The 21,211-nt window shown below is 31.6% G+C and overlaps 3 protein-coding genes across 3 annotated transcripts; 2 read left to right on the forward strand and 1 right to left on the reverse strand.

Moving 5' to 3' along the window:
• Positions 1-4,600: 4,600 nt before the first annotated feature.
• On the reverse strand, positions 4,601-8,194 carry LOC111711679 (uncharacterized). The gene is made up of 3 exons (XM_023486075.1): positions 7,955-8,194; positions 6,912-7,020; positions 4,601-6,624 (listed from the first exon to the last, which is right to left on the reverse strand). Exons 1-3 carry the CDS (start codon positions 8,170-8,172, stop codon positions 4,696-4,698), a joined length of 2,256 nt encoding a protein of 751 aa, XP_023341843.1. The 5' UTR covers positions 8,173-8,194; the 3' UTR covers positions 4,601-4,695.
• Positions 8,195-8,777: 583 nt separating this feature from the next.
• Positions 8,778-14,620, forward strand: LOC111711669 (uncharacterized). The gene is made up of 5 exons (XM_023486065.1): positions 8,778-9,320; positions 9,781-9,821; positions 11,454-11,525; positions 12,881-12,992; positions 14,163-14,620. Exons 1-5 carry the CDS (start codon positions 9,245-9,247, stop codon positions 14,291-14,293), a joined length of 432 nt encoding a protein of 143 aa, XP_023341833.1. The 5' UTR covers positions 8,778-9,244; the 3' UTR covers positions 14,294-14,620.
• A 3,693-nt stretch (positions 14,621-18,313) lies between these two features.
• On the forward strand, positions 18,314-21,203 carry LOC111711667 (uncharacterized). The gene is made up of 5 exons (XM_023486064.1): positions 18,314-18,430; positions 19,324-19,364; positions 19,674-19,729; positions 20,390-20,496; positions 21,174-21,203. Exons 1-5 carry the CDS (start codon positions 18,350-18,352, stop codon positions 21,201-21,203), a joined length of 315 nt encoding a protein of 104 aa, XP_023341832.1. The 5' UTR covers positions 18,314-18,349.
• Positions 21,204-21,211: the final 8 nt, after the last annotated feature.

Here is a 21,211-nt window from a genome sequence, read left to right on the forward strand (position 1 = left end):
ATCTATCCTCTCTATAATCAAGGTTTGAGTTGAACTGATCTTTATTTAAAGAAACCATGATCCACTCAGACCGGTGAGGCCGGTCAGCGCAACACAACATCAAAACATATATTTACAAAGATAAAGTTAAAATACAACATTTTCATGACATATACATGCTGTTGCAGAATTATCTATATTTAGCTTTTTTTTTAAATCAAAAACATTTTCAGGATTTTCAGGAATAAATTCATTGCAATTTAACAAGAGGATTTAGAAAACATTAAATTTAAACATTAAATATGTTATTGATAATATAGATGTGTTCTTGAGTGTTTAGATCTAAAATGTAAATTTTGAAATAACACAGTATATAATATAATATAATATATATATATATATATATTATAGGAGCGCTGCGGTATATCGGAATATATTTAGTTTAAAGTTTTTATCCTTTAGAATATCTATATTGAAATCTTTACATAATTCATTCTTTTACCTTCATACTACTTCTAATATGGGGGTAGGTATTTCAACCAATATAATAAAGACGATTTGTTAATAAAGTTTCAATTAATACCGATCTTTTTCGAATTACAAGTTTACAAGTAATAAAAGAGAAGTTTTCTTAATAGCTTCTCTTTGTTTTTTTGATAGCTTCTCTTTGTTTCCATGTTTTTGATTTTTATGTTTTTGAGTCTTCATGCTGTGTAAACGCCTGATATAAATATAAATTGAAATCGAAAGTCGTCTTCATGTTATTGATATAATCGCCCACCATTGTAATATATAACAACGCAAAAATCAAGAAACGTTAAAATTCGACGTAATTATCCAATCTCATCTCTAAAGGCGCAAAATCAAAAAGAGCAATCTCAATTAGACAAAAATAGCCTAATAGTGATAGTGTGTTAAAATTTATATTTCTTCTTCCCCCTCCTACCCCCCCTCCCTCTTTTTGATAGTTTTAATTGAAAAAATAGTATTGCAGAAAAGCCTATATTTAGAATTAAATCTGAAGTTTTAATACCTTCTGTTATGGAATATCAATATCCAGGGCTGATGGCCATTAAATGAAGTTTTACTTAAAGGGAATGTACGCGTAATTCCATGCGACCCTTCATGCAAAAATGGCAATGCCCGATTCACAATGGTACCATGAAAGTCTTTGTCTGATCAAGTATGAGTTAGATCCATTTTTATGAGTAAAAAATAAAGTTTTTTTCAATTGAGGTTAATCTACAAAGTGACTTGCGCATTTCTATTATTAGAACTATACAGTATACACGTTACAACGGCAATTTCTTCCACATTTCGGATCAGCTAAAAGTTTCAAGGGTAAAGTTCACTATAGTTTCAGTACAAGTAAATATTTCCATTTACGGATAGCGCAGATTGAAGGATTCATAACTCTGATTGGATAACACGCAAATTTGCCCCTGTAGTAAAAGTAAATTCAGCCTGTATATGAAGCATATAGCCTGACCGCGTCAACCTTGTTGCACCGGCTAGTCCTTTCCATAGAGCTAGATACAGTACAAACTGGGACCGGAAAGGCTTACACGGCTAGGAAATTCAAATGTACTACGGCTGCCCGTGAAAATGAGATAGATAGAAAGATAGCTGCTACCGCTATACTATTTCTATTGGTTTAGAATAGACAACAAACACATGACTGAACCCTGATTGGATCAGGCACTAATGGACTTGGCATACAGGAGTGCCATACTATTTATATTGGTTCAGAATAGACAACAAACACATGACTGAACCCTGATTGGATCAGGCACTAATGGACTCGGCATACAGAAGTGTGTTGTGCATCGGGCATTGGCATCGTTGAGCGGATGGCCACATATTACGCATACAGTCCCTTTTAGAGGGCCACATATTACGCATACAGTGCCTTTAACTAGAACGTTGGAGTTCTCAAAATTTTCTCTTGTTGTCTCAATCAGCTTTAAAATTCAATTATAAATTTACGAAAATTTCGCATTTTTTTTTGCGAAACAGATTAGTACGAAAGTTCACGATAAAAGCAAAAGAAATTTCAAAAATTGTCAAATTACTTGGGTTAAGTAACTGAGGTAAAACCTCTTCTAATGGATACCCTTAATCCCAATTGCTAAATATCTGCATATCCACTGTGGAAACTTTTGCTTTTCTGCTAAATCCTTACTTTTAATATCCATGTTGGAGCCGGGCCAATGAGAGTTCTCTTATGGTTTACGCGCTAAAATTTCTTGGGTTCTGATGCTATTCGTCTTCTTTAAGCGACGTATATAATTGCCACAACTCTGAAGTTTTTAATTCTGAAAACTTATGTCCTGTCTCCTTATTTCTTTTCAAATTAATAGATGTCATTTGATTTTTCAAACTTGTAATAGATCAATTAAACATAGATTGAAATATTAAAGGTTAACTCCTTCATGTTCAATGATTTAGGAATTAGAAAGTAAAAGGTTTTTTTACCGAAAAAAAAAGATGTTTACATCAGTACTTGATATATATTTAGATGAGTTAAACTACCCATCTCAATCCTTGGGCCTTGATATACTTGTGTGCTACTCAAGTACTTTACAATCTAGATATTTAAAACATAATATCTATTCCTAAAGTTTAAAATATAAATGAAAATTATGATTTGTTTTGAAATATTGTGTTTGTAGGGATGAAAGGAGTGTTATCCCCCCAAGGTAGAAGTTATGGCGAGATTTCAATTTAGATTTGAGGAAAACATAACAAATCCACAGATCCAACCACAGGGATAATAAGCAACCATTCTCTTAGATAATAGATCCACAGATCCAACCACAGGGATAATAGGCAACCATTCTCTTAGATAATAGATCCACAGATCCAACCACAGGGATAATAAGCAACCATTCTCTTAGATAATAGATCCACAGATCAAACCACAGGGATAATCAGCAACCATTCTCTTAGATAATAGATCAACAGATCAAACCACAGGGATAATAAACCATTATCTTAGATAATAAATCCACAGGGATAATAAGCAACCTTTCTCTTAGATAAAAGATCCACAATTCCAACCACAGGGATAATAAACCATTCTCTTAGAAAATAGATCCACACATAAAGATAATAAGCAATTATTTTTAATTGCTTTAACACCAAAGTATATATATCATTTACAACAATCAACTTTTGTAATTACATTCATTTCTTGGAAATTAGGATTGAAAGGTCTTATTAGTCTTAAGACTGTAGCCATCTCCCCCTCCCCCCCCCTCTTCTGTATTTTGGTCTAATAACCAATGTCGTTGGTTAGGATGAGCACTGAATAGGGTTTATCAGACTCTGATTTTCTATAGAGTCACAAATTGACACAGAATTCTTCAATAAAGGATTCATAAGGGAAAAATCTGACTTAGAAGCAACCATGCACCTCCCATCTAAATAATCTTGTAAACACTTTTTAATTTTTTAAATTTGAAATCTTTTAAGAGAAAAAAAATTTTAAAAATGATTTTCATTAAAGGTACTTAGTTTTTGCCACAAAATCAAATCTTCTAATCCCTATATCTTTGCAACCTGATTGGGTAAACCTTGGATATTTCAAACTTAAATTATTTAATCCAATGGAACTTATAGTTTAAGATATCAAAACTCTATAATGTCGGATTGCAAGGATATAGATGGGTAATAAAATCAGAGTTTGTGGCAAAAACTAATTTTCCATTGTTTGAGGTTTGTTACAAATGTTTGCATTAAATTTTGTTTTTATTTCAGTCTTTCTTTTTCCATATTACACTACTTACTGGATCCAAGAGACAAGTGATTTCAATATGGAGAGTGGGGGAACTGTATAAAATATTAATACATCACTTTACCAAATAGATTTTAACCAAGGATTCAACTAACTTGGAGACAATAAATTTATTTGTATCTTCTTACAAAAATAAAGTATGGAATGGTATTACAATAAGAAATAAATCATCATTTTTCTTTCAGCTAAGTGTGGAGAAATGTAGAGAAAAGTTGTCTCTTTAATTAGAAGTAATAAATGCATATATTTATGCAAGTAAAAAATTCATTTAAACCGCAGAAAAAGTACCTATGTAGATTTCTTGGAAATGTACAGATTTGTATTGATGGTTGCAAAGAAATACCACTAAAATATTGAATTGTTCGTATGAAAAACAGAACTTCTATAATGTCTAATAATATGTCTGCTAACTTTAAGGAAATGCTGACACAATTAAAGTGACTTCGTTTAAAAAAAACAGATGTCCTATTTACAAAGATAGCATTTAATCTATGTCTTATCATTAAATAAGTTTTTTTCTCGCTAAACTCCAAACAAATGACATAGCACATTTCCCTTTCTAGAATTCCAAAAAATCTGAACATTTTAAATATAAAGTTGTATGGTTTGTTTTTTTAATTGGAATCCTGGAAAATGTCAGCCTTACTTTGGGATCAGAGCGGTTCATGAACAAACACTGCTGTAATTTCAGGATCTTTGATATTCTTCAAACATCATATACCAATTATGTTTATTCAAAATAAATTCTCTTAACAATTAATTAAAACAAATTTTTGCAACAACCTTTGTTTATTAATCCCTATCTTTGCAAACGGTTGTTGATGAAATATCAAAGGTTTAAACCAGCAGGTTGCAACGATATAGATATTAGAAAATTTGAGTTTTGTCTAGAAATCAGTTCCTTTCCATATTAGTGTCTCTCAATTATTAGCCAGTACACCTCTCATTTGCCAAGAGGCCATTTCTCCATAATGAGCAGCAGTGTTTTTGTTCTTCTTGATTGAATATAGATTTGTATCATAGGACAAGAAGGTAGGCGGCATTAGTCCATGCTCTTCAGATCCGTACAAGCATGGTGGGATAGCAATATATCCAAGTTCATCAAACACTTCATGGGATTTACCATATACCGGGTCATGACGACATAAGAGTTCATTGGTGTCAGCATTGTACAGTTCCATAAGAGTGCAGCTAGGTGCATGACAATGTCCTGCAGCATAAGTCAAGTTTATACCCTTGAACTTTGTGGTGTCACCCCAACACAAAGGGTTTGTGCGCGTATCACATGATGACATCATATCTCGAACTGTAAAGTTTGATTTTATCTCAAAGATGCATTCTTCCTCTGGTTTTCCATCTTCACACTTTAAGATATCATATTCTCCAGCTAACGCTTCAGTCTGCCAGTAAATTCGAATCAGGTTTTGGTGAGAGGGAATGTTGGTAGATGTATCATATTCTTGGAACCAGAATCTAAACTTCATGTGATAGGACAAATCTCCTTCCGGCTGAACCTGATCCTCATCAAGAAGGACTACCTCATGATGACAGCATGCTAGTCCTCCCTGGTAGGTGTCAACAAAACATGTTGGATTTTTTTGTACAAGTAAATCACCTTTTGGTTCAGGAAGACAGTTCTTGGAAAATGGAATACCATTGATGGTTCCTTTAACCCCTTCATAGCACAGACAAGTTGGATTGTCCATGGCTTGAAGATGTATGGTTCCTCCTGATCTTGATGTAGGTCCATGATATGAATAGGAGCTTGCTGTTCCACTAGCTAACAGCAGTGGCAAAGATGAATTCTTGGGGTCAAATGTATAATGATCATTTGTCTTTCCAGCAAATGGTCTTTCTATGGTAACAGTTCTCAGTCCATCCTTGATAGAATTAGAGACAACTTTCAAACTTTGGGAAAGAACATTACCAGGGGCATGGTTCCCTAGTTTTCTCTCCTCAACATTTCCATTTCCATCTACAACAATTGTGTATGGTTGATCAGCCATTAGAAAGCTGGGTGCATTGAAGCCAACTCCAAACCAACTCTGACTTTGACCAGTTAATTCAATAGTGGCCTTGGACAGAGTGGAATCTAGTTTAAGGGAAATGGTCACCATTGCAGAATCAGACTTTAGAATTCCAGAAGTAACCATTCCTCCTCCACACTGGGTTTTAGATTGTTCTATGCTGTTGTAATACACATTCACAGTTCCATTGGCATATGTGATGGAGGAACATCCTGTTGGCAGGGAGTCTTGACTAATTTCCAAAAATTTGGCTACATTTGATAAACCTACCTTTTCAGCTGCTTCAAAACATTCTTTAGAATTATGGATTTCAGTTGCACAATGTCCAGTCACCTCTGTGGTGTATGAAACAGATATATTTTTAGGTATTCTTGTAGCACAAGGACACTCCAGGAGCCCACTGTATGAGGCATTTGGGGGTGCAGCAGAGGATGCTGGCAGAATGCCAGGACGGAAATCAGATCCATTGTAGAATCTATTCTTAGTGTCAATCTGCATTGGCTCAATTTGAAAAGAAACTGGTGATTCTATCAACTGAGCCATTCCCTTTGGGTAACCGTGATAGGATTTTCTATATTCCCCACCATTTCCCTCGGAAAATATTTGAGAAACAGGAATTCCAGATTCTGGTGTTGGATCCTCAACATCAGACCTTTTGAAAGTATGCCAAACCTTTTGTCCATATGAATGACCCATTTTATGAGCCTCCTCTGGAGTTGTAAGTCTCATTTCAGAAAGTGCTCCTTTGATGTAAGCTTCAAAATGATGATTGTACGCCCAAGTTATTGGAACTGAAACATCTCCCTTACCTGTTTTCATCACCTACAGAAAAAATATTCCCAGCAATGTGTTTTAATTATTTACAACTATTTAACAAGGAATTTTACTTTTCCAAGGGTTCTCAAGATCAATTTTACATACAAAACATCCAAAGGGTAGCAATGGATGTTTCACTGGCAAAGTTGGTTGAGGGAACCTGTGGTTAAGTAACATTTTTAAGTGGGTTGTTATTTTACTTAATTGTCCCAATGGAGGTAAAGTAAATTAACTGCCCTTTATTGGTTGGTCAAAAGGCAGTAAGACAATTCAACTTAAGTAAAACTATTCACCTGATCAGCTTCAAACCCAACGATGGCCATAACTTTTCCATCAAATCTATCCACAAGTGATTTGTCTAGAGGAACTTCATCCATCAGTGTCCAATAAACCTCTCCATACCTAGGGTTGAGCAATATTTTCTAACATTTTAGAATTTTTAAGTTAGAAGACCCCATTACAAATTAAAAAAATATTGAGAATTGCTTTGTGAAAATTTTTTTTTTCAAATAAAATTTTATACTCTGTCAGAAGGGGAAGAAAAAAATTTTAAAAATTCTGAGAATTATTTTTTAATCTTATGAACTAACTACCAAAAATCTTTAGTAAGTAGCTATACATACATACAAGCAACATATCGTCCTATTAAAATTGATTTAAAATATGCTGTTAGCTTATTTTATTAAGAATGTTTGTGTCCATTTTTCATATTTGAGATTTTTTTGAAAAATTGCACAACATTGAGAATAGTGTTGCTTAAAGTTTAGTTTGTTTCTGAATAAATAATTTCAAATTCTGACAGTGCAAGGAGAAACTGATTTCCGCGAACAAACAAAAATGTTCGCAAAAAAAAGCAAACATTTTGTTTGTATGTTGCAACTTTTTTTGTGAAAATAATTTTAGCGAAAAATGTGATTTACCCTTTTCGCAGGAAACCCTACAGGAAACCAAACAAAAATAGAAAAATGATGTGTCAATTAGGAGAATTTTAAGTTATTAGCTAAAAATAAAGTAACAAAACAAGCAAAATACCGACTTCTTAAAATCTATCTAAAAAATTTTGTTAGTTTCTCTAATTTGGTTTTGTTTAAATCCTTCTTTTATATTTGAGATTTAAAAGAAAGAAAAAATTTCATTTCTCGAAGATTGTTTTTTTTTCCAATTGAAAATTTCAAATTCTGACAGAAAAATTTGAAATTTGTGAAACTTGGGAGAATTTTGATAAACCTCTTAAACTACCAAAAATCTTGAGTCAGTAGCAATAAATTACTAATATAATCAACAAAAATTTAAGAAAAATATATTTTTAGTTTTTCTTATAAGTGGAAGAACCTACCTTGATGTAATAAGAGGAGAGTAAACATCAAAGTATTCAACATTCTCATAAGATGAGTACTCAGTAGAAAACTTATTTTTAGAATTTGGGTTTGGATTAGACAACAAGTATTCACCATTCATGTTTTCCATAACTTTAGGTCTGTTATTAATTCCAACATGTAGTGCTTGGCCGGAATCAAAGAAAGATCCCACAAATACAAATACTAGAATAAACATTTTTCCAACTGGTCAGATTTCCCAACTGCTTTGTATTTTAAACATTCTTTATCTTGTTTATTTGCTCTGTCCAGGTATTATAAGAATTTTATCTCAAAAATAAATATGTTGTTTCTTTGTAATGCAATTATATTGGATGCAGGATACTTTACTTTATCATTGTAAATCTTGAACTAAAAACTCTTCTTAGAAATTAATATGTACATTGTACAGTGTACACTCATTCTTTTAAGTAAATTGAATTCATGAAATTATTGATGAGCAAAATTTTTTAAATTGACCTGCATTACAATTTTTTAAAAAAATTTTAAAAACAGTAACAACTAACTCAGTTTAAGTGTTAAGCTTTTGAAAACGAAAAACAAAACGTCAAGACTAAACTTTTGTCAAATATTGGTTAAAAAATTCAAACTGCAACGAGGTTTAAAATTGTTATCTTTGATATGCTAGTTTTTGTTAATTTGTCTTCTGCTAAAATTAATATTATTGTTTTGAATAAAAAAATGTATGAAAAATGAAAAAATTGACAAAGACAATTTTAAGTTGTTTTTATAAAATTGCATGAAATCTGTATGGAAAATTATACATCTATGATAATTTTGGAATCTCAAGAAAAACTGATAAATTTGGGAAATGCTAGGTCTGTAATAGGGATATTGTATGACCATCATTTTAAGGGTAATCTTGTATACCAATGGAGCAAATAACTTCAAAAATCAAAACAAATTCAAACCGTTTCCCAATTGTCATGCTTTATTGGACACAGTTATATAAGTGTGTAGGTGTGTGGGGGGGGGCAGGTAGTTTAGAATCTTCTAAATAGTCCAGGATAGAAACCAAAGAGAAGATGTTTAGTGAAAATTAAATAGTTTCCACTTCGCTGACTTTTTATTCTTCACTTTAAACTTTGTATAAAGTTACTTTAATAATATTGAATCTTGTTTTCATCATACAAACTTTATTGATTTAGAGAGTTATCATATTTTGTATCCATTGTATTGATAATTGATCAGATTGTTGCTGGTTACAGTTTAAACAGTTTAAAACTAACTGTGCGCATGAAAACATAATTATGCCGCGTCACATTGTAATATTTATTCTGAGTGTAACAGTATTTACCACAGTGCAATCACAGTTAGAAAACTATGGTAAGTTCAAGGCATTCAATAGTGAGACCCACACAACTGTGAAATAGGAAGACGACTGTTAGACTCAAGTTTTGAATTTAAAGGGACTGTAAGCATAATTTAAAGTTGAAAAGTGGTTATTTCTAATTCCTGTATTATGTTCCTGGCGTTGAAATCACAAGTACTTAAGTTTGATATAGAAAACCAACATTGAAATTAATCCTTTTTTTAAATTATTAGCATGGATATTTAATTGATAATTTAGTAGACAAATTGCATCCAAAGATTCTGTTGTAAATCGGACCCTTTAAATAGGCGTGAAACATGAATCGGACCCTTTAAATAGGCGTGAAACATGAATCACAGCAATTGTGCAATGGACATATATGGAACCTCAAGTTTTGTGAAATTTGAAACGCTTTTTTTAAGGAAAACTTATCATAGTTATTTTGCTTAATTTCTTTTAAAAAATTTTTTTTAGTGATTGTTAGATCCCAAAGCCTGTGTATTCCGCCATATCAGGTATTATAACACGACTTTAGCATTCATTTGAAGGACTATGGCTGGGTATTTTTTAGGGGAAAGGGGAGGGGAAGGGGAGTGTTTACGATCATAGGGAGAAAATTTAAAAACAAATCATTGTTTAGAATGTTGTTTTAAGTCGTAAGGACCTGTAGATTCAATTTCATTTAAAAAAGAATACTTGAAAATTAAAATACAAAGTAAATGAAATATCTGTTTTTGTCTTACAGGTCTTTGTCCAAATTATATCAACCAATTTTTTTTTAGAATTATTTGTAGACTTTTTTACAAATCGTTTTGGTTAGTATCTTTGGTCAGATTGAGAATGCTGAATATGATAGGATTTGTTTTACATATTATTATGAAAAGCGTAATTTCAAGTAACTCAAAGATGACATGGTCCGATTCAAAAAGATACCTTGAAAGGGAGTGTTTGCAAAAAATGAAAGAGGTTATAGGTAGGGCTGGGCAAAGTTCCGTTAACGGAACAAAGGTTTTCGAAAATTAACGGAAGTGCCTGATAACAAACGGCAAAAACCATTAATTTTTAAAATGTTAACGGCACGGATTAGCTGTTTTTGAAAGAAAAAAATTAACAGTTGAAAACGAAAACAGAACGGACTTTTACAAAAAAGACAGTGAATTTTGTTAATTTTTTTAAGTTTTGAATGTCGTCTTCTGCTTTTAAAATCTGGGTTCTCCTCGGAATTAGATAATTATAGTTGATTATGATATCAGACCGCAGAGAAGGATAACTTTAGTTTAACTGCTAGTGCCCTTAATACTAAAAATAACATTAACGGCTGCGCCCATAACGATTTCATGAAACGTTAATGAATGAAGTTACACTGATATTGCCGTTAATTATAAATTATACCATTAACAGCTGTGCTGTTAATGATTTATTTAACGTTAACAAATTTGTTTGGTGCTTTGCGCAGTTAGCAATTTATTTCACTGTTAACGAACTTTTTTCGGAACTTAGTGCCGTTAAGGATTTTATAAAAGTTTATATTGTAAAGGACCGTTAAGGATTTTATAAAAGTTTATATTGTAAAGGACCGTTAACAGTTGCACCATTAACAATTTCTTTAATTGTTAACAAAAAAGTTTAAGCGCTTCGTGCCGCTAATGCTTCCATAATATGTTAATATTGTAACAGGCCGTTAATGGCTGCACAATATCTTAAACCGTTAACAACTATGCCATTAAGGGTTGTTGAAAATTTTCTGTTAACGCCATTAATAAAATTTAAAATGTTAACTAACGGTAATTTAAAAAACGGTAAATACCATTAAGATTAAATACCGTTCTTTACTTTAAGATTAATGGCTACTTGAAATTTTACTTTTTTAACGGTTGGAGCTAACTATTACCAGAATGGATGGTAAAAGTGGGAACGTGCCCAGCCCTAGTTATAGGTTGATGTCAAATTAAATTTGATATGGATCGTTTCTAATTTTTCCTCCAGCTGTTGCATCTATTAGGAGAAAATGGTTAAAAACGACTCATACCGAAAAGCGTAGAACCGATATAAATTCAAAGTGTGGCATTATTCAACTCAGATCGTTGTGAATAGACCATTGTCATCTTTGTATAAAGTGTTACTTAAAATTATTAAAACCATTCTAGAAAGTTGGGAAACAGTGTTTATTTTTCTCAAGACCTCATTCTCCTTGGGGTTTATCTGATACTTGGCACCAGGTATATAATTACTCCAATAGTGCTTTATGCATGTAACAATCCAGATTCAACTCTCTCTGTATGCTTAAGTATGTATCAATCCAGATACAACTCTCTCAAACTCTATACTCTCTTCTCTATATTCTATACGTCCAACCCTAATAAAACAGAGTTCATATCCAACTAACTATATTTGAGTATGAGGTACAGATAAAGATTAAACTGACCTATAATTGGTCAGGTGATTGTAACGTAATATATTTACAGGTAGGTTCAGGTTTGATATAGGTTATTACTATATGTACTACATGCTATTCTTTATTAAACCTGGGGTTTATCAGATACTTGGCACCAGGTATATAATATTCTTTATTTCCCCTGGGTTTATCAGATACATGGCACCAGGTATATAATATTCTTTATTTCCCCGGGGTTTATTAGATACAAGGGCATTTAATGAATTAGAACCACGTCGCTGAACCGCCAATCACAGATTCAAATGGCGTGCCGCGCTGGCTCAAAGTTCAAAACACTGCATGATTAAATTTCAAGTTATGCCAACCATTTCAAAATCGCTTAATTTCAGCGTCCGTTATAAAAATATTCTATATCGTTGTACCAGAGATTAACATTAAACAACAACTCTTAAAACTCGCAATGACTTAGGATTTCATTAATCCTTGATAACTCATTTGTACTTTTGTTAAACCTTGATATCTCATTTGTACTTTTGTTAAACCTTGATAACTCATTTGTACTTTTGTTAAACCTTGATAACTCATTTGTACTTTTGTTAAACCTTGATAACTAATTTGTACCTCATGTTAAACCTTGATAACTCATTTGTACCTCATGTTAAACCTTGATATCTCATTTGTACTTTTTTTAAACCTTGATATCTTATTTGTACTTTTGTTAAACCTTGATATCTTATTTGTACTTTTCTAATACCTTGATATCTTATTTGTACTTTTGTTAAACCTTGATATCTTAATTGTACTTTTGTTAAACCTTGATATCTTATTTGTACTTTTGTAAAACCTTGATATCTCAGCTGTACTTTTGTTAAACCTTGATATCTCAGCTGTACTTTTGATCTGATATTTAATGCATGACAAAGAAAGTATGAGAACGAGACTTTACGTCTGACACGAGCTTTTCATACAGTGGTCTACCTTTCTTGTGTATTAAAAATTGACGTAAATATTATATATAAAGATAATTTTGATTTTAGCATAAAATGACATATTTGTATAAACCTTCCAATACCTCTGTCAAAAATGGTAGACCACATTTCGAAAATCTCAAGTCCAGGCGCTTTTAATATTAGATTTTTCCACTTGAATACTTCAATAATTGTTTTTATATGTATCTAGGCATATAAGAGTGTATATGATGCAGCTGTATTCTGTATGGCACATGACGGTCAACTAGCAGAACAAGTTCAAGATTTTAAAAGTGCTTTAGACCTTTGCGCTACTGTCAGAGGTAAGAAATCATTCTGAACCAGACAGAAGGAGAAAATCAAACTAATAATGCGACATGGCTGCTATAACTTTTTGGCATCGTACAAGGTGTCCCACGAAACATGACAGTTGATGAACAGTTTAGAATGTCGTCTTCCAAATACTGGTTTAGATTTAAAGACTTTTTGCAGTTTAGTTCGGTAGAAAAATCTTTTACTCTAATATATCTTAATCTGGGATCGATTTTACTATAATAAAACTGCCACTTAATGTTTATTATTATTTTCTTTGGTATCAAACAACTAAACAAATTATGGAAGAAGACATTTTAAAATATTCAGCAACTGTCATGTTTCGTGGGACACCCTGTAGCTCCCCTTGGTTTATTTTAATGCACAGGGATAAAACTAAGCAAGTTTATTTGGTTACATAATAGAAATTCAGACCCTTTCTTTGTTCTTTAATAGCTCTACAGTAAAAGAAGTTATGATAGATTTAAGATTTTCATCAAACTGATAAATTTACCTTAGAGTTTAGTTTTACGATATTCTTCTAAAACTTCAAATATGATAAAGAATAAGTAAAATATAAAAATATAAATCATTTAAAATGCTAACCAACAGGAAACGCACACAAAAATAAATCATTATAAGAACGGAGGAATTTTCTTTACTCTTTTTCACTTTTATAAAACATTGTTCAAGATTTCCTATTGTATTGTTATTTCAAAGTTCCGCAATCAGGGTTTGTAATCGGAATTCCGTTATGCGGAATTGCACGCAATAATTTCTTCCTCTTGCGCTATTCCATTGCGCAGAATTGCGCTTTAATTGCAAACAAGGACGCAATTAAATAATCGCGGAGTTGCGCGGGATTAAGTTTCCATTTAAAAAATTAATATATCTAACTGTGACTCACAAATTTGTGCAGCAGATACAAGAATGGAAAAATCTCTGTAGATTATAAACTAATCGAGGTCCGAGGGTCACTTGTTTCAATAGTTTTCAAATTTTAAAGTTTCTAGTTGTTAAGCTACTTATTTACACTGAATAAACATTAAAATCTAATTCCCAGGAACCCCCCCCCCCCCTCTTTGGAATAGGGTTGATTTGAACTAATCAATTAACCCATGTTTCAGTTTTCGTGACTCTTACATTTACATTGCATTTTAAACACATATTTTGTTCTCCAGGAGGATGTGCTCCCAGCCTGGTGGCTCGGCGTGGACATTGTTTTCAATGGAATCCGCTAGATGGTTCTGAGATCGAGATTCCATGTAATCACCCTGATCTGAAAGCAAGATTTATATGTCAGCAAAACTAAGCAATTAATTTTAAATTATAAACTGTGATGATTTACCGGAGCTTGATGTTATAACTACCTTTATCGTACACCCACCCCCTCCCTCACCCCTCAGTCCCCTCCCCATCCCTTATCCTACCCCTCCACCCACAGCCTGAGCACTATGAATAAGGTTTTTTGGGCTCTTCGGTTGCACCTGAAAAGTCGATGAGGCATATTTTCAAATTGTAATTTCTAAAATGTTTTTTTTGCTTCATGCAAAACGTTGATTCATGTGCAAAAGATATCCATGAAAAAAAAATCATTCTTTTGCATAGTGTAAACAAAATAAAAGAGAGTTTTGAAAAACTCTTGAAATTTAAAAACAAGAAAACTTTAAATTTTCAAGAAACGGATAAAAACAGTGATAGACACAAATCAAATATTTTTGAATTTAAATTGATTATTATGATGACCAAAATTATATCTAATTTTATCCTTGACGACTTTTTAAGATTTTTCAAATATTTTAAAATTAAAATTACAAAAATTATCAATTTTCCAATGCAATTTCTTTATGCTGAGTTTTCCAACTGATGACTTCAATGATATAATTTTTTCCCGTGTCCTTTTTCAAAAATGATCAGAATTTTTACTTAACATAAATTGTTGTCTAATCTAAATACACATGACTAATGTGTTTTTGAGACTTTATATGTGTTCTGAAGACTTTAAATGTGTTCCGTAGACTTTATATGTGTTCTTAAGTGTTTAGAATTAGATGTGTTCTTTAGTATTTAAATGTGTTCTTAAGTGTTTTCGATGTTAGTAAACAATTAATACAAACAAAAAACCCTATCAAGGTTATTAGAGCAAAAAATTAGCATTGTGTATAGTGTGGTTAGCTTTGTTTCGTTTGTTCATAAAATGATTTCCTTGTTTAACATTGTTTAAACAGGCTTTCTAGTATTTTTTTTACGGTGGTAGGTACTAGGTGATTATATAAATATAATGAAGAAGGCTTTTTTACTTCTGTTTTCTTTTTTAACAATTTTTTTTTCAAATTACAAGTTTACTACAGTGAAACCCTTAATAACGAATACATCGAAAGATATCAACAAATGTCGTATTCTTCACTTTCTGATAATGGAATGTTGCAGATATTCAGTTTTTTAATTAAATGATTATATGGAACTCTTTAAAACTGTTCCCGCATATTCATGGCTATTTATTTATTTTCGCAAATACTGAAATTTACGTAATATAGTATAAAACTCATTAAAAAATTGTCAAGACGACATTTGATCAATTCTTCCGATGTATTCGTTATTAAGGTTTTCACTGTAGTAATTAAAGAAAAGCTTTTTTAGTGGACAGCTTCTCTTTGTTTCCATGTTTTTGTGTATCGATGCTGTTCATAAGCTTGATGTTATTCAATATTTAAATCGAAAGTCGTCTTCATTATATTGATATAATCGCCTACCACGCCCACCACCTTAGAAAATAATAAAAATGTATTCAAATTATTAAAAAAATGAATTTGATTGTTAAATATATGATATATTGTGTTAGTTAAAAAGTACAGTGAGACCTATTAAGGTAGAAAGACGACGGGCAGACTCAAATTATGATTTTTATAGTTCAATGAAAATATAATGAAGCAATTGTGCAGTGAACACAGTCTCATTTCACTCAATTAGTTGAGTTAAGCTATTAATAAAACTATTTGGATTTAAAACGTTTAGCGTGCCAAAATTCTTTTAAAACGATATAAATGTAATATTTTCCTATATGTAAAATCTCAAATAGTTCAATTTGTCATTGAAAATTGATTTACATATTTTGAACATTTTTAGGCATTAAGTTGGTTCTGGTCCTCCCTGTATTTTTTCTTTTTTGAAAGACAAAATTATTGAAAACCATAGAGAATAGAATATATATTAGAGGGGAATTTACTAGAAAAAAGTGTAAAACGGCCATTTTGTTATACTGTTTCCATACTGCAGGTGTACTTCACATATTTATGCTATATAACCTTTTGGGCCCTGGAATATCATTTTATAGAAAATCTAAAATTATTGTTAGAAGAAAACAAAATTATGAAATAGGCTGGTTTCATAATTGACCAATGATCATTTCACATAGACTCTATGCCTTTCGCTTTACAGCGATGATTTTCCGTTATAACTATAAATCAAATGATGTTTTTATTCACCTAATTCATTATAAATTTTATTTAACAGTTAAAAAAATTCGAAATTGAAATTAATAGTCTAAGGAACATACTGTATTAATGTACTCTACTACATATAATTTGTGAACATTTACATGATTTGTACACTTTGAACTCCCTTTCAGGCTGAAAGGGACTGAAAAAATTCATACCGAGAGATTCTTTAAATTCCCCTCTAATATATATTCTATTCTCTATTCCTTTGTCATATATGTTTGAACTAAATAATTTGTAGCCCAAGGTTTTTTTACCATTTTCTTTGTATTCTTGTGGTGTATAAATTCTACCATAGAATTAGAAGTTTTGTCAATACTTTGAAAACAGCTGATGGGTAATCATATACACAACTATCCGTGTATATTATTACAGTATAGTACAGTGTATTGTACTAGTACAATGTATACTGTATATAATACAGTGCACATAGTCCAGAGTATATAGTACAGAGTATAAAGTACACTGTATAGTACAGTGCATATATAGTACGGCGTATAGTATAGTGTATATAGTACAATGTATAGTACATTGTATAGTATAGTGTATAGTGCAATCTATACAGTACAGTTTATGTAGTGCAGTGTATAGTACAGTATAAAGTAGAGTGAATAGTACAGCGTATAGTACAGTGTTTATAGTACAGGAAATGTAGCAGTGTAGTAATAGGTATATTACAATGAATATAGTACAGACACAGTGTATACAGCAAAATGTATATTACAGTGAATATAGTACAGTGTATATAGTATAGTGTATATAGTATAGTGTATATAGTATAGTGCATATAGTACAAGATACAATGCAGTGTATATAGTACAGGATACATAGCAGTGTATATAGTAAACGGTATATTACAGTGAATAAAGTACAGTATTTATAGTACAGTGTGCATATTGTAGTGCAAATTTAGTACAGTGTATAGTAGAGTATAAATTTGGAAAGTATATAGTACAATGTATATAGTATAGTGCATATAGTACAGTGTATAATCTTGTTTATGTAGTGCAGTTTACAGTACAGTGTATATATGACAGTATTTAGTATACAATGCATGTACAATACAGGGAATAGTACAGTGGTCAGTGAATTGTACAGTGAATAGTACAGTATATATAGTACAGGGAACAGTGTACTAATATAGAATGGGCGAAGCGTAACTAACGAGGGATTATCGATTTTTCCAATTAAAAAAAAATCAAAAATAAACGAACGCAGAAAGAATTGGTCTTTAAAAAACTTGAGCCCTCATAAATAAACGAAAGCGTGAACAGAGTTATATTAAAGTGATTATGGTACAGATTTGCTACAGTGCAGGGTGTTCCACGAAACAGCATGACATGTTAATGAATAGTTTTTAATCTGATCTTCTCCATTTTCCACATCAGATGTTAAAGTCTATTTGCCAAGGTTCTTTAATAGTGGTTGGTTACTCTAGATTCGCTCCAATGTACGGAAAATGCTGTCTCCTTAGCAATGATAGATAGAATCCTCATATGACGTCACGCTCGCCTTTTTTATCAGTATCGTCATATGAGAATTCTTTCTAGCAGATGACATTTTTCCGAAAATTGGAGCGCATCGACAATAACCAACCATGCTTGTAGTCGTTTTATTTTTAAAATATCTTTAACTCAAATATATTTTACTTTGAAATCATTTTTACTATAATAAAACTGTCACGTGATATTTTTAATTATTTTATTCTATATCAAGAAGCACTTTAAAATTATGGAAGAGGGCATTTTAAACTATTGGCCACTCTGTTATGTTTCGTGGGACACCCTGCAGTTTATGTATTTCACCCTTACGTATAGGATAATACACGGTGTAAATGGACTTTACTCTGTAGACAGTATATTTTGAAGAAAATGAGTTTAAATGAAGCAGATTTTTCTCAATATCTGGAAGAAAATTCACCGATTCCACCTGATGTCGTCTTCCTTGTCCAGGTAAAATTTAGAGTAAATAATTTTAGATTAAATAAACCTAAGAATGTCTCAGACTCGTTAATCGTGTTAAAATGCTACAGTGATAATCAGAAATCTCTGGAAAATGAAGTCGACTTTTAAACTCAAGTTATGACTTTAGATAGTCCAATGAACATGCAGATACACAGCACTTGTGTAATGCAAACAGACCCATTTTATTTAATACGTGAGTTAACAACTTACTTTGTAACATCATCAAATGCACTTTAGTATTGCTTTAATGTTGTCTTTATGTTCTACAATTTTATGGTTATCATTGTATTTTATTAAGATTATCTTATAGGGAAACTAATATCATTCTATAGTATGCCGAGTACATTAGATCCTGATCCAATCAGTATTCAGCCATGTTTTTGGTGTCTATTCTGAACCAATAGAAATTGCATGGCGGTAACATCTGTCCTTCTATCTAGCGCATCATCCAATTAGAGAAAAATGCTCATCTCTAACAGTAAATGGAAATATTTACTTCTACTGCAAGGTTGTAATGCAAGGAAAGTTAAATGCAGTTGTGTACTGTATACTCTGCGTACATATTGAATCAGTTCTATCTGGGCGGAATTTGTAAACAAGAATAGATGCATCAGTTTTCGTTTAGTATCCGAGGAGGTTAAAAGCATTAAATTTTGATCATTTTGATAATTCACATAATAGTTTCATATGACTAGAATATTTCATTGATTTTTTATGTGAAAGATGGATCCCATGTCAGGCTTTCACATCCGTCTTGTGTTTACATTACCGCCCAGAGACAGTACACTACAGTACAAAGGATGCTTACACCTCTGAAATAACTTTCCTTGCATTATAACCTTGCTTCTACTAAAACTATTGTGGTATAAAACCATTTTAAGGATGATGAGAAAGGAATTATCGCAGAGTACAAAGCGCACAGGTACATTGGTATAACAATTGATAACAGGCTTTAAATATCTTTTTTTTTTGAGAATACAAGGTCATAAGAAGTTTATTAGATTTGCTTGTTACGCCTTTAAATATATAAAACATTCATTAACAAAGTTTTGAAATATAGTTTACGTGTATTTAAATTTAGTAACTTACAATTAAACTTTTTATCGTAAGAAATTGTAAAAGAGTTTTTTTGTTATATAAAGAACTTTATTCAGCTTTAATTATATTTTTACCAAAAAAAAATGTAAGACCTTTTTGCACTTGTGAAAAAAGAGATAAATAAATTTTTCAGGCAGTTTCTGTCAGTTGTGAGTCCTGTTTTCCAGAAAACCTTCTTTGGATCTTTTGGTGAGAATTTCAAGAGTAACTTTAAAAATGGTATTTTACTCTATAGAATAAAAATCTACCATAAAACGATGAAGTTAGTATTCTTTAAATTATAAAAGTTTTTGGACGGATTCCATGAGATCTAGGAGAACTTACAAAGGAGCTGGGTTTTTGCCACAAACTAAAATTTTCTAATCTCTTTATCTTTGCAACCTGATGGTTTAAATCTTTGATAGTTCAGTTGTCAGCTAGCACTACACCTCAAACCTACCTATTTTTCAAGCACAGCATTTGGAATTGAATTCTTAGTAGACAAATGTTGTCGGCTCCATAATTTAATGTAAAAAAAATTGTACAGTTTAAAGTTTTGAAAATATTAGGATAATTTGGAGTTTTGTAAATAATAGGATAATTTGGAGTTTTGTAAATATTATAAAGGGTAGAGATGGGCGTCGTTTTCGTCAACGAACAACACATTTAAAAGCGAACAAAATTGATCATGAACGATTGTGTTGTTCAAAAAAATAAAAATAAAAACGACTGAGAGAAGATCGTAGAAGATCGTTCAGACACACTTTTGAAGAACAAAAACCATTAAATTTTTTTCTAAATGAATGATTTTTTCAAGCAAACTTTAAAAAAAGATGTTATTGAAGAACAATCTCACTGTAATGTATTTAGGAGTCCCGGAAAACCCGATGGCGATAAAAGATACTTTCCCCGCATCGTTCTCTCTTCTCTTAGACTATATTTACAAAGGAGAATCAGATTTTCAACTCTTTAATCAGGTTTACTTGAGTTTATTTTGGTCTTCTGTATCAGACCCTCCATTAAAAGTGAGCTGCGCATTTCTACTCCAGAAAAAGATAGAATTGATTATAATTAAGCACTTTAAACCAAGAAAAAAAGACAAACTCTTCCGCATTACTACCGTTTTTAATCGGACTTTTCCATATTGGCATGGATTATGTTCACAGTCCCTTTAAATTGGGTGTGCAAATCAAATGTGCAAAGAATAAGACTAATATGGCGATCTGAGTCTCTTAAAACAAGCTACAGGGTGTCCCATATATTATATATTATATACAGGGTGTCTCAATAAACATGAAAATTAAATGACGACTTTTATTTCGTCCTAGTTCCATTCCGAATTATTTCGTAAACATAGTTTTGTAGTATCAATTAAAACATTTAACACCGAAAACTAATAGTTTCCGGATTTCCACAGTGTGATCTGCCAAATTTTATCTTCAAAATTGACGAAAATATTACGATATTTGTCCAGAATCATGTTTTATAAAAATCAAAAAAACACATATTCATTTAACAATCATCGGATATTAAAAAAGTTTGGAACAATCTTGGCAATTCCTTTAAATCCTATAATTCTTGAAATTCCATGAGGCTCTAAAATATTAAAATCACCGCTGTTTAGACTCAAATAATTATTATTACCAATGTTTAGACTCGAATAGTTATTATTACCGATGTTTAGACTCAAAT

Source organism: Eurytemora carolleeae, unplaced genomic scaffold, assembly GCF_000591075.1.
Source record: "Eurytemora carolleeae unplaced genomic scaffold, Eaff_2.0 scaffold516, whole genome shotgun sequence".
In the NCBI taxonomy this organism is placed as follows: Eukaryota; Metazoa; Arthropoda; class Copepoda; order Calanoida; family Temoridae; genus Eurytemora; species Eurytemora carolleeae.